At 42.8% G+C, this 13,612-nt stretch overlaps 1 protein-coding gene across 1 annotated transcript in view; it reads right to left on the reverse strand.

Moving 5' to 3' along the window:
- The window catches only part of VASH1 (vasohibin 1), a 31,422-nt gene that overhangs the window by 1,860 nt on the left and 15,950 nt on the right, over window positions 1-13,612 (reverse strand). The window contains 4 exon segments of the mRNA XM_074289941.1: window positions 7,396-7,469; window positions 11,962-12,016; window positions 12,019-12,073; window positions 12,636-13,017. Of these exon segments, the coding sequence (XP_074146042.1) occupies window positions 7,397-7,469; window positions 11,962-12,016; window positions 12,019-12,073; window positions 12,636-13,017 (565 nt within the window). The 3' untranslated portion in view covers window position 7,396.

Consider the following 13,612-nt stretch of genomic DNA (forward strand, 5'->3'; position numbering starts at 1 on the left):
CATAGGACATTTACCTCTCAAGGGATAGTGAAGGTATTGGAGTCTGGAACACTAAAATTACATCTTAAGTGAGAGAAACACTCAGATTAAAAGCCTCTGAGGAACAGCTGATCAAGTGGTCCCATTGCCCCGAACTCAACAAAATTGAGACAGGTCTGGACTCCTGGCCAGGGGAATTTAGGAGGAGGATCTATGTGGGGATGTCTGTCCTTTCTCGTTTCTGTTAAACTAGTGGGGAATCTGACAGCTAGCCACCCAGCATGCAAAGGCAGGCTGTTGGGTGTTTTCCCTAGATGAAGCCTAGGCTGATGCATCCCCACTCTATTTTTTGATAATCTATTTTGCATTCCTAAGCTAGAGCTGATCTGAGGGCCATCTGTTGCTGGGGCTGATCCCCTCATGTCTGGTTCTGCTGTACCATAACCTTTTCCTTCTCCTAGCAAACTGACTTCTCAGATTTCTCATCTTTAAGAAGAGGGAATTGGTTAATGTCTCAGTTCTCTTTTAGCTTCACATCCTGTGAAAATTGCCACTGACATAGACTTAACTGTATGGAAGCTAGAGTTTTCAACCTCTTACAAACCACAAACTGCAAGGGAAAAGCCTCCAAAGTAACTATTAATGGTATTAACCTATTGAATGATGGATTAAAAAAGCATTTCTCAAGCATTGCGTGCCAAATTCTGTGATAAGTGCTGGGCACACAAAGGCAAGACTATTTCTGTTCTCAAGTTCCTGTATTCATGGAGACAGCACAAAATTTAAACATAGGGAGGTCTGAAATTCTTAAGGTTTCTGTGGTGGGATGAATGGCAAGGTCTCGGAAGTCATTGGGGTCTATAATTAGATTGATTCCAAAGTTACTTGGCTTTGTTTACTTTTGTATTTGTATCAGTAGGACATAGCACTGTGCTTAGCACATAGTCATTTAATAAATACTTCCCCACTTCCTTTCCTTTTTTTTCCTTCCCTATTCCTCCTTCCCTGCTCTTTTTCATATCTCTCCTTTCCTTCCTCCCTTCCTCCTCTCTTTATTCTCTCTCCTCCCTCTCCTTTCTTTCCCCCTCTCCTCCTCTCTCTCCTTCCTCTCCTCCCTCTTTCTCTTCTCCCCCCTTCCTTCCCTGCTCTTTTCCATCCCTCTCTCCTTTCCTTCCTCCCTCCTTCCTCTCCTTTCTCCTCTCTCCCCCTAACTCCTCCTTCCTTTACAACTTGACTTTGCTGACAAATGGGCTTATTTCTAATAAGGTATCCAAGTGGTAAGAGGATCTAAGTGATCCCCAGATCAGAGTTTAACAATTCCAAAGTAAGAGAAACCACCTGATAATCTACTCTACTTCCGACCAACCTTTTACTCCACCTCAGAGACTGTGAGGTTCATAATTCCTGTAGGCTCCAGAAGCTGTGTTCCAGAAATAAAATAAGCATAGGGTCATTGCACTCAAGTCTTGGGATTCCTTGCCTTTCCCACTAGGTCATTGTTCTTAACACTATCCAGCTGGGAGTTGGATGAGAGTCTAGAGATGCAAAGTTATTTCTCTTTATGCTCTGGGGGGAACTTGCCAGGTACCGTCTTCAGGGATTCCAGCTCTGGACACTCCATAATGGATGAGCATTGGAGGGAGTTGATGTCTTGGTTATGACCCCATTCAAAGGTTTCTTCTGTGTCTGGTTTAACCTAGGATTCTCTGTCTCCATTGCTCTTCATTTGATGACAGTGTTTTGATTGGAACAAGAGTGTGGAAGATGCTTCCTGTCTTAGTCAATGTTAAACAATGGCAGGGAGTAAGTACTAGGTTGAGGGAGGAAGTGAAGTAAATGCTTCAGCCTATTCTATCATAAAACTGGAAATGTACCCCCCCCCAAACCTCACTCCCATATAAAAAGGCAGCATAAATCAGTAATGTAAATGATTAATGAAAATCTTAATCTCAACCAAAAGCAGGCCAGATACAAATTTGAGGAATCTGGATGTTCCATTAATTTCTAATATATGATAATCTTCAAGAATTAAACCAAAATTTACCTTTGCATTATTGGTAAAGAAAGTCCTGCCAAACAAACTCATGGAATAAACATAAAGAGAATGATTAGCCTGTTTGAGAAATGAACATGTCTTCAAGTACAAATGAGCAGTATGGATTTACATATAAATAATTACTATGCCAATTATTGTCTTTGTATGAAAACATTTCCAGTAGGACCTTTACTTACAAGTGCTTGGAAGTTATCTGTGTATACCTGCAAGTAATAAAACTTGATTTCTTTAAAAGTTTTCTTTGAATTCAGGCTATTAATTTAATTAAGTAGGTCCTTAATCTCCCATCTCCCCTCCCCCTCAACAAACAAATCAGAAATAGTGAGGTCTAAACCCCATTTCCCTTTTCTCACAGGAATTTATGAAAATCATTATATAGGTTGGGGTAGGGTTGGTATCTTTTCTCTCAGACAAGTTTTTCTTTTTTTAACTAGGATTTGTACAGCTGAGAGAAGTTAAGGGAGTAGCTTTTTATCTGAAGGAATGGGGCTGATGCATAACTTTGAAAATTGGCAAATATTTTGGCAAATAATTTGGTTTGGGGCACAGTGATGTACACCTATAATTCCTGTTTCTAGGTGGGCTGAGGCTAGCAATTCACTGCTACAAACGATGGTTGGAAAGTATAGGATGTCTGAGGAGGGTTGAAGGGCACTTCAGCATCCCAGAGATGGAAGATTTTAATCCGATACCACTGGCCCCCTTCACTGCCATAACCAGCTGCCTTCCCTCCCATCCCCAGAGACAGAGCTGATGGGGGGAGTGGTACAGAGTTGGAAGGTAAGAGGAGAGGCTCAGAAAATTCTGAAAGAAAAGGCGGCAAGGTTGTTAGGTCCTGGTTTCTGCCCAGTCCAGGTAACAGGAGCTGGGTAGACTTTATTAATTGTGTAAAAGTGAAGACAAGAATGAGGTAAAGCATAAAAGCAAAAAGGGTTTCAATACTGATATGAAGGGATGGAAATACAGGGGATCAGAGAATTAATTCTACATATGGTACATAGTTGGATACAAATACGAGGGGGGGAGAGATTCCATCATTTTGTCAGGCACGCCTGAGCTCCTTTTCTATCCTTTTCAAACTTCATGATTAAGGAAAACTGGCTCCAGAGCACCAGGAAGTAACTTAGAGGGGACCAATACTGGTTGGCTGGGGGCTAGCACCATGATGGGGCCTACCCTACAAATGGAAATGGAAAGTCAGGTGCAGAGAAGCAAGGTGAAGGGCTCAGACGGTATCCGAGTTGGCTTCCCTTGGTCAAATTCCAGAACAGACCAGTCCCTTCTCCCTCTGACCTTGGCTTTTCAGTGGGACTGAGGAAGGTTGTGATGGAGAGTCAGGGTCTTCTGTTGGCACAGGCTATAGCACACCATGGAATTCACGGACTGTCAGGAATGGGAGGAGGCTAATCCCTGTTCCCTCCCCCCTTCCCAAGCACACACTACTGCTGGTAGCCACTTTTTATGGGGATGAAGCAATGGTGTGGAGCATTCTGGCTCTGGTACTGCTGCTAATCAAGAAGACAAGAGCCAAAGCCCGAAGATGCCCGACTGTGCATCCAGTTAGACATGCCTCTGTAAGAGCATGGGAGGTGCTCAAAGGCGCAGGTACCCACTGTCTGTTGCTGCAGGAGCTGGGCCTGAAGCAGGAGAACTCAGAACTATAGGGGACCCTCTAGGCTATCAAGCAACTATCCTACAACTGGTTCTGCCCTTGAGGAGGCAGGCTATGAGGCCTCTATTACCCCAATGAAGGTCTCTGGGTTTCTATTATCCCCTTGACTCTCTATGATGACTGATCTCCTCTTGGGGCAACCCCGTGGCAATAACTGCCAGTAGAGACGGTTAAGGTAAAGCAGACTGGGTGGTAATGGTGCCTTTTTTCACGCCCATAGTTTTCCTTATCATGTCCTGGTGGAGTCATAGGAGATAATGGTATGGTGAGAAAAAGTCACAAACAATGGGCGATGGGCACACGGGCTGATGATTCACAGGGAAGGGGGAGAATGCCATGAATCCTTATGTTTCACAGGACTAGGACCAAGAGCTTCCACACACAGAGGGAAACTCCATTAAACTGATCCTGGAAGGAAAAGGCAATTGGGTTGATGATGTCTCTCCTCCCACTAGCTCCAAACAAACACTGGGCTGGGGTGGATGCTTTCCCCTAGCTGGGAAGCTAAAAAACAAAGGTTCCTGCTTTCTCACTTAGATTCCAGAGGGCTGCTGGTTCTTTTTTCCCACCCTCCCCAGGGAGCAAAGTGTAAACAGAGTGGGGGAGGGAAGGGACCTGGGATTGCTACATGTAAAAAACACTTTAAAAATAAATAAAAAGCACCAGTGGGTTTTGTTTTGTTTTACATTATTTTCCTTACATCACCCCAAAGCCCAGAGAATAGTCTGGGGAAATCACCAACAGGAAAGGCTAAGCAGCTGGTTTGCTCGTAGTTTTAACAGGAAGAAGTTGGGGTTTCTTTCCCCCTCAGAGCTAGGGGCTCCTAGCTTTACATGTTTGGATTATGGGAAAAATTCAAGGTAGCTTCCAAGGGTTTTTTCAGAGCTCTGGTGCCACTGAGCCTGGCCTGTTGTCTTAAAGTCCCTTTCACACTGGGCCTCCTATCCCCAAATTACCTCCTCGTACCTCCTCTTTATTAGAGGGGTACATGACCCAAACTTTTAAGGAGCCACGCTGTACCAATGAATCACTTGTTTATCTTCTGGCTCATCCTGCCAAAGGGAGTTATTATTTTTATCATTATTATTATCATTTTTTTTAGTAATTATAAACATGTCATGACCATCATTACCTAACTAGGAAAACCACTGTGGAATGGTGGGTAGTGGTGGGGGATGGGGAAGACTAGGTTCCTTCCCAGTTCTGTGAAATAAGACACATCTTCAGGTTCCTTCCTTGGGAGGATTGGGTGTAGGACTAGCATAGGAGGTGGGGCTGCGTGTTGGTCCTGGGGCTGAGCCGGTGAGACCAGAGCCTCACTAGTCCCCTTCCTCTCCACCTTCCACCCCCACTCCTGGGGCTGCCTTTGGCTAGCAGATGGAGGGCTCCTTGGCCCGAAAAAGACAAGCCTGGGGTTGCTGTCTCCAAGTCAGATGGGCCAGCTGTCCCCTCCAAGCCTCTTGGCAATCCCTGGGGTTGGACAGCTGCTGGGAAAGGCAACGGTTCCCTCTCGAGCCCAAGAACGTCCTCCCACACCCACACAGCAGCAGCAGCTGTTACCAGGTGTAACTCCCCCTTCCCGGGGGCCAGCAAAGCAGCATTTGTTCTTCCAGACTAAGCCAGTACTAGATGGCCTGTACATCCCCGGGCAGACCCAACGGATCAGGGAGGGAACCCCTACTCCACAAGCCTGAGCCCCAGGCTAGTTCCCTCTGGCTAAGGCATCCTCCCTGCCCCCATGGGGGGGAATGAGTGGCAAGTGAATTCCTTCTTAGCCCAAGCTTGTTTCCTCATCTTTATCCTCTTCCTGGGCCTGAGGCTTGTCTCCTTTTCCAGGCCCTCTGTTTTTCCTCTGCTGAACTCTGCCCTATATCCCTTTCTGCTCTATCCCCTGCCCCCTTTCAGTGACACAGAAACCACTTCTGGTCTGCTGATGGGATGAAGGGAGCAGGATAAACAGCTCCTGGGTCATCACTACGCCCCCATTCTATTCCCAGCCTCCTACCCACATCTCTCAGACTAATATAATTTTCTTTTGAATTCAGTAGCATGAATGATGTTTCCTTTTTTCTTTCTGGAAAGTTATGTTTCCTCTTCGTCTCCCCAAAAGCATCACTTCGTACTTGCTCTGCCCTGACTTTGCTTCTCCCACCCGTCCACCTTATTCTGGGCCCTTGGTCTGTAAATTCTGAGTACAACCTTCTCCCCATTCAACCCTCCAACATACCCGCTCTGCCACATGCTCCAGTCCTTCCTTCCAGCCTTACAATGCCACTGAACCCTCTGGATCGGCCCCCCATCTCCCAGCACCCCTGCTGCTGTAATGGGCCTTTATCCCGCAGTCTCCTTGCTCTGTGAGTCCTCTCTGTCTCTTGCCCTGGCTTGTTTAATGTCCTGCTGCTCCCTCCCACTAATTCTTGACCTCTCAATATCCCTTCTGCCTCTTGCCATTATGTCCTGGCCTTCTCATTTTCCCACTAACCCTTAACCTTCTGAACTGCTCTGTTTCTTCCTACTCAGCCCTGAAACAACTCTCTCAGTCCTCCAACATGTCCGGTTGCTCCTTCTCTGACTCTTGCTGGGTCTTCATTCATGTCACACCCATTAACCATGGAAGCCCCCCATGATGCTCTCTGAGTATTTTTGCTTCTTCCCCCTGCCTCAGACCTGGGTTAGTACTTCCTTTTATAAGTGCTCAGACAGAGCTAAGTGATTATTCCAATCAGCATCTCCTTTCTTACTGGGACTAGAGGGCTGCTGAAAACCTCATCCCAAGGTGGAGGTTTCTTCCTATTACATACAGCTAGGATCACTGTTACGGAAATTACTAAATTTAGCTGATGAATGAGAAAGGACCAATCAGCTCCAGACATCATCATCTCTGGTCCCTGATTCTCTGTTTGAGGAAGAAGACCAAAAAGTGTAAGGATGCTATGGGATGCAGAGAGGAGAATTCAGCTCCTGCCCAAGAAAAGGAAGGAGAGACAGAGCTAACAACGACTCTTCACCTTCCGTGGGGTCCCATCTCTCAGGAGTTATGTGCTTGCCTCCCACCTCTACTTTCTTCTTTGTTTGTCCTACTTTATATGCTCACCTACGGTCCTACCCAACCTGACCAGGCCCCTGGGGCTCTGGAGAAGTCCAAAGCCTGCTGTAGAGAGAGCCAGAGAGGATGGCCACAGGGGGGGGGGGCTTGAAGCTGAGCCCTGTAGCTGATGCTTCTCAAAGCCTCGAAGGCAACAGCTACTAGAGCTAGATATGGGGAACTCCTCCTCATCTCTGGTGCAGTAGTTCCAGTCCTTATGCTGGGCTTGTGGGCATTGTCTAGGCTGGCAGTGCTTCCCATGGGGGCTAGGTGGTCACAGCCACTTCTCTCTGGCATCCCAGAGATAGGTGTGACCTGTTCAACACGTTGCTTTATGGTCTGTATTAAACAAATCTCTGGGATCATACTGACTCTTCCTCTTCCCTTTAGGGTCACTGTGCCTCTTCCACAAATGCTGGGTGAGAACCATGTTCTTTCTGCCTGAGGGAAGCAGTGTTGTCAGATGAAGGGAGCTCAGGGCTCCTCCTACTGTGCCCTCAGCCCACACCTCCCCTCCATCAAGGCTCACGGTGGGTGGGCTTGGTCCTATGGCCGAGGGGGTGGTGGCAAGTCTGTGCAGCAAGTGGTCTCATCACCACTCACCTCACACCCGGATTTGGTACCCGTTGAGGTCTGGCATGGCTTTGGGTTCAGCAGGCTTCTTCTCACCAGATGGTCTGCAGGGAAGGAAGGAAAGAAGGAGCAGGAGGTGAAATGGATGAATACCAAGGAACTGAAGGATGGTTAATAATGAGAAGATATCAATCTTATATCATCTCACTCCATTCCTTAAAGGGAGGACACTAGAGAGAAATGGAGCTGGCATTTTCTGCTCACCCTGATCTGTGACCTTTCTTCTCTTGTTCTCTCTGTTCTGTGTCCTGTTAATAGGATAGAGCATTTTCTCTTCTTTTTAAAAAAAATATTACTTTTACTTTTCCCAGTTATATGTGTAAACATATTTTTTGGCTGTACATGGCCATTCATTTTTTTTTTACATCTTGGGAGAGAAAAATCAGAATAAACAGGAAGAAGTTGCTTAACTCTAATTGTCTCAGCAAAACAAAACAAAACAAAAAAACCAACCCCCCCCCAATTCCTTGATTCTACTTCCTCTCTTCCTCATCTAAATTCTTTCTAGTCTGCCTTCTGACCTCATCACTGAACTGAAATTGCTCTCTTCAAACTTATCAATGATCTCTTAAATTTCTAAATCTAATGGCCCTGTCTCAATCCTCAATCTTCTTGACCTTTTTGTAGCATTTGGCCGGGCTGATCAGCTTCTCCTCTTGAACAGTGTCTCTTTTCTGGGTTTTCGTACTTGTTTCTCTTGGTTCTTCCTTCCACTACCAGCTTAACTTTTCCTTATCAGGCTCCTTTGCTGGCTCATCATCCATGTCATACGTCCTAACTGTGAGTGAAGTCCAAGGCTCTATTTCCCTCTTTTTTTCTCTCTCACTTAGTGCCTTTATCAGTTCTCATGGATTAAATGTTCTCTATGCAGTGAAAACTTGGCTCCAAATAGCAAGTCCTATATTCTGTCCTTAGCTTCATTCTTATAGCACCAACTACAAAATGGAAGCATCTCAAACTCAACAGAATAGAACTCATTATCTTTCCCATAAAATCCACTTCTCTTCTGAACTTCCCTATTAATTTCAAGGGCATAATCACATTTCCAGTCATACAGGTTTGTAATCTTAGTGTCATCTTATTTTTCTCATTTTCTTTCACTCCCCACATATCCAATCAGTTGTCAAATCTCGTTTCATTTCTGTTTTCATAACATTTCTCCTCTCTTTCTCTCTCTGTCTCTTTGTCTTCCTCTCTCTCCCTCTTTTCTTTCTTCCCTCCTTTCCTTCTTTTCTTCCTCCTTCCTTTCTTCCTCTTTCCCTCCCTTCCTTTTCTCCCTCCTTTCATATTTTCCTTCCTTCCCTCTCTATCCTTCCTCGTTTCCTTGTTTTTTTCCATTGTCTCATCCTTCTTTCTTTCTTTTTTCTTCCTTCCTCCCTCCCTTCCTTTTCCCCTCTTTTCTCTTTCACATGCACACATTTATTAACTATATACTTGGCACTTTGTTAAGCACTTTACAAATATAATCTTGGTTAATTCTTACCTTTGGAAGATAGGAGCTATTATTCTCTTCATTTTACATTTGAGAAATCGGAGACAGAGGTAAAATGACTTGCTAGGGTCATACTACATTTCTAAGGTTGCATTTCAACTCTGGTTTTTCTGACTCCAAGTCCAAGGCTCTCATCATCTCTCATTTGGACTACTATAATGACCCCTTAATTAGTCTCTCAACTTTTAATCTCCCCTTCTCATATACCCTATTCCATTATGTACTCTACTCACCTACCAAAGGGATTTTCCTAAAGTTCAAATCTATGTCACTTTTGAATTAACAACTCTCTCTAAGATCAAATAAAATTGCCTTTTGGGGACATTTAAAGTTCTTCACAATTTGGACCCATGCTACCTTTCTAGCCTTTTTAAGTGAGAAAAGCTAGTAAAAGGTACAGAAATGAGGTGTGAGGAAAGCAAGTAAGACCAGTTTATATGGATAATATAGTGAGTATGTTGTATGTGTATGTATGTGTATTTATATACATACTCCTCTGTTAAAATATAATATCCTTAATGATAACTCTGTGCAATGATCAGTTATAACTGATTTAGCTCTTCTCAGCAATACAGTGCTCCAAAACACTTAAAAAATGCATCTACATCCAGAGAAGGAACTGATTGAGTCTGAATGCAGATTGAAGCATGTTATTTTCACTTTTGGGGGGTTTTGTGTGTTTTTTTCTTTTGTTCTATTTTTTTTTCTTTACATTATGACTAATATGGAAATATGTTTTATCTGATTGCTTATGTATAACCTATAACAAATTGCTTTGCCAGCTTGGGATGAGGAAAGAGAAGGAGGAAGAAAAATTTGGAACTCAAAATCTTTCAAAAAATGAATACCGAAAACTGTTTTTACATTTAATTGAAAAAAAAAATATTATTAAAAGCAAGCAAACTAACAAAGAAACAAGAATATAAGCTTCTCAAGGGAAGAAAGTATTTTGATTTTGTTCTTGAATCTTTGGTGCCTATCACCTGGTCTTTACTTATTAAATGCTTATTGTTTAATTGAGCTTACTCACACCTTACAGTCCTTTTAATGTTTTTGATTTGTTTATATGTGTGTGTGTGTGTGTGTGTGTATTTTCCTCAAACAGCAAAATTCTTCTCTCTCTTTCTCTCCTATCATTGAGAATGAAAGAAAAATAAATTCCCTGTTATAAGTTAGGCCCAGCCCTAATTTTAAAGGCCTCGGTGGTTTCTGACCTTGTGGAGATGTAACAAGTCTTAAGATTGTGGATATTTTCTTATGAAACTATTATAGACATTAGTAAGAGTTGTAAGAGAGTAATCAAGTTACTCTTAAAAGTGCTAGTACTCACAAGACCTTGTAATCATTCTACTGGATTGGATTCAGGAGATAACTGTGTCCAAATCATATAAGACCATACAATATTATTCCAACATATACCTGAATACAAATCCCTTTTACAACATATGAAGTGCATAGCCTTTGCCTGGAGACCTCTAGTAATTGGGAACCCACTACTTCTGGAGATAGTCCATTCTACTTTTGGATGATGCTATTGTTAGGAAAGTTTTTTCTACTCCCTTGACATCTAGTCTAAATTTTCCCCTTTGAAACTTCTATCCACTAATCCTAGTCTGACTTCTAGCAGGTTTTTTCCCACATGATGGATGTTCAAAAACTTGAAGAGAGTTATATATCCCCCAAAGTTTTCTTTTTTTCTTCTCCAGGACAAACATTGCTAAGTTCCTTCAATCAATCCTCATAAAGCATGGACCCCTCAGTTGCAAAGATGGTCTGTAGCTTAATAACACCCTTCCTAAAATGTGATTCAGTGCTTCAGATGTGGTCTGATCAATGCAGAGAATGGTGAAACAATTACTTTCTTATTCCTAGAAATGCTTTTCTTAATGTAGCTGAAGATTGTGCTAAATTTCTTGGCTTCCATTGTTGACACCTATTTTTTTAAAAAAGCCAAGAAGTTTTCTGAACAAAGAATCTAACCTTTATTAATAGAAACAAAAGTATTGATCTGCAATCTGCTCACTTGGACTGAAACCCTGACCTGTAGAATTCACATTTACTCATAGTTCTCTTGATTCATGTTTAACTTAAGGTGGTCAATCCATCATGTAAAGACTTAAGTAAACTATGGCTTAAGCAAGTCTTTTACTCAAGCATAATTTGATTGCTTTTACAGTCTTATATTTGCAGACCTATCTTTTACATCATAGGTCTAGTCCATCTTTTACCCAGTATAGTTTAATATAAAGATGATTATAGTTACCTTCCTAAGATTAGCTCACATAGGTATTTATTTACCTGGGATTATATCATAGTTTCAGTTCCACAAAGGCTTTCACCCAATACTATATTCTTACTATAAACTGCATAGTTATTTCTTATGATTATAGCTGATATAATATTAGCAAAGTAAGGTACTCAAGGAATTTTGAGTTGTTTACTGATTTTTCCCTTTATATATAGGCAGTGAGGACAGAACATTGGGTCTGGAGTCAGGAAGACCTGAAATTCAATATAGCCTTGATCATTCACTAGCCATGTAAATCTAAGTAAAACTCTTAACTTCTGTTTGCCTCAGTTTCCTTAATTGTATAATGGGGTTAATAACAGTACCTATCTTGTAAGGATGTTGTGAGGATCAAATGAATAATTGTGAAATACTTGGCATAACATGTGGCACGTAGTAGGTATAATTTAAATGCTAAGTGATATTATTTTGAGCTTTGTGTCTACTAAAATCCTCCCAATTTTTTTCTCATTTTATAATTGTGAAGTTTATTTATTCCTTTAACTTCTCTGAGTTTCAATTTCCTCAACTATAAAATGGGAAGAATAATGTTTATATATTACGGTGGTTGTAAGAATCAAATCCTGATGGTCCAGTGCAATGTTCTAAATATTTGCAAACATTTAAGCATTATATATGACATCAATTGAAATTATTATTTACACAGGATAAAAGAAGAGAAGAACAAAACAAAGCAATTTGAGGGGGAGAACAATTCCTTATCTCTGCTCTTGTTACCATTAACTCATTTCCTTACCGTCTCTCTCCTCGGCTGTTGCGGCGATGTGGACTGGACTGGCTCCTCTGGGGGAAGATATATCCTTTTTCCGATCCTTGGTAGGAGAGGGTGGTCCGGTCCCTTTGCTGATCTGTAAGCATCAGGAAAAAGGAGATAAGAGAAATTCAAAATGTCACCTTAGGACACTAGAGCCCACAGCCCTAATGAGCACCAAAAGGCCAAAGAAATTCAGGGCCGCTTGGGGATTCTGAAAATCCCCAAAGCATCCTCTGCTCAGGGCCCTTTCAGCTATTCCTGATGCTTATACTATAAGGGACCTTGTAAAGCCTGACTCTAGTCTCAGCATCAGCTGCTCTGCTACTGTGAGAATCTCCACAGCAATCATACTCACTCTAAGGCTGAAGTATGGGCTAGAATCCAGTTTTGAGGGGGACTTCATTATATTTCTTGTTTTACCCAAAGATGATTAACATCACTCTTTGAGCTTGCCTGCCCCTGTTCTGCATCTCTTCCCTTCTCTATCTCCAAAATTTCCCCATCATTATGTTGGATAGGAAAAAATAGTTTGCCCATTAAGGGCTACATTCTGCAGCTAGTCAGACACAATTCAGCTATTTTAGACAATTCCAAAATGGCAAACTACCTCCTCTTCCTCTCTCAATGGCCCCCAATCCCTCTTTTCTATAACTAACCTTCAGTCTCATGTCTCGGGCGTGTCGCTCTAGCTCTTTCCGAAAGTCCTCTCGCCCCAGCTTCTCCACATCCAGGATAGAGTGTTTCCACTCAATCTGTTCCACGCTATGGGGGTCATGAGAAACACACTGGCCGAGTTTCACTTTTTTCAGGACGTGCCAGCAACGCTGGTAGGCAGCCTCATAATCCAAGACCAGCTCGCTGAGCGTGCGGAAAGTGGGGGGCTTGTACATGAGGTCCTCCCGACGGCTCATGCCTAGTGCTCCGTAGCGACCCCCAAAGTTCACCCCCAGCACGATGTGTCGGAAGTAATTCCCTGAGAAGTGGGTTTTGAAGCTGATGGGGAAGCGCTCCAGTGTGGGCATGCTGTTGGTGAGGTAACTGGCCACGCCAGTCCTGCTCAGGAAAACAACCAGAGAGCCAGCCACCTGAGTATAGGACATTACCCAGGGACTGGGTAGATTTCCCAAGATGCTACTGGTACTTAATGGAACCTCTCCAGATGGGGCTTTCAGTAATTGGAAGATAGTTGAGTCCCAGATCCTTTTGGGTAACAACCTCTCTGTTTTTGTTGCCTTTTCTTTGAGGTAAGAGAATGGAGGCACTTAAGGTGGATGGGACTGGAGATTTCCATCTAGTACAAAGTACCTCCTAGACCCCTCAGCAATACCCTGTAAGGTAGTCTAATGACTACATATACCATCAAGAGGGAAGCACTTTGCTTTGATTGGATTCAGATCCCAAAGTGGGAGCTTATCCCATAAATGAAGGTCAAGCCTTTTGTCCTTGGTTTCAGCCTCCTGTATTTTATACTGCATTTTATAAATTATATAGATTTATAAATCTGTGATCCTATAAGAACTGGAGAGAAGGAAAATATGACTAGCCTGAAAAAAGTTACTACAACTCATGAAGTTTTGATGTCCTGTTGTTTTTTTAACAGTTCTTTGAATCACCAGAGTCCATGATTCATTCC

The sequence above is a fragment of the Sminthopsis crassicaudata genome, chromosome 2 (genome assembly GCF_048593235.1).
Source record: "Sminthopsis crassicaudata isolate SCR6 chromosome 2, ASM4859323v1, whole genome shotgun sequence".
Classification (NCBI taxonomy): domain Eukaryota; kingdom Metazoa; phylum Chordata; class Mammalia; order Dasyuromorphia; family Dasyuridae; genus Sminthopsis; species Sminthopsis crassicaudata.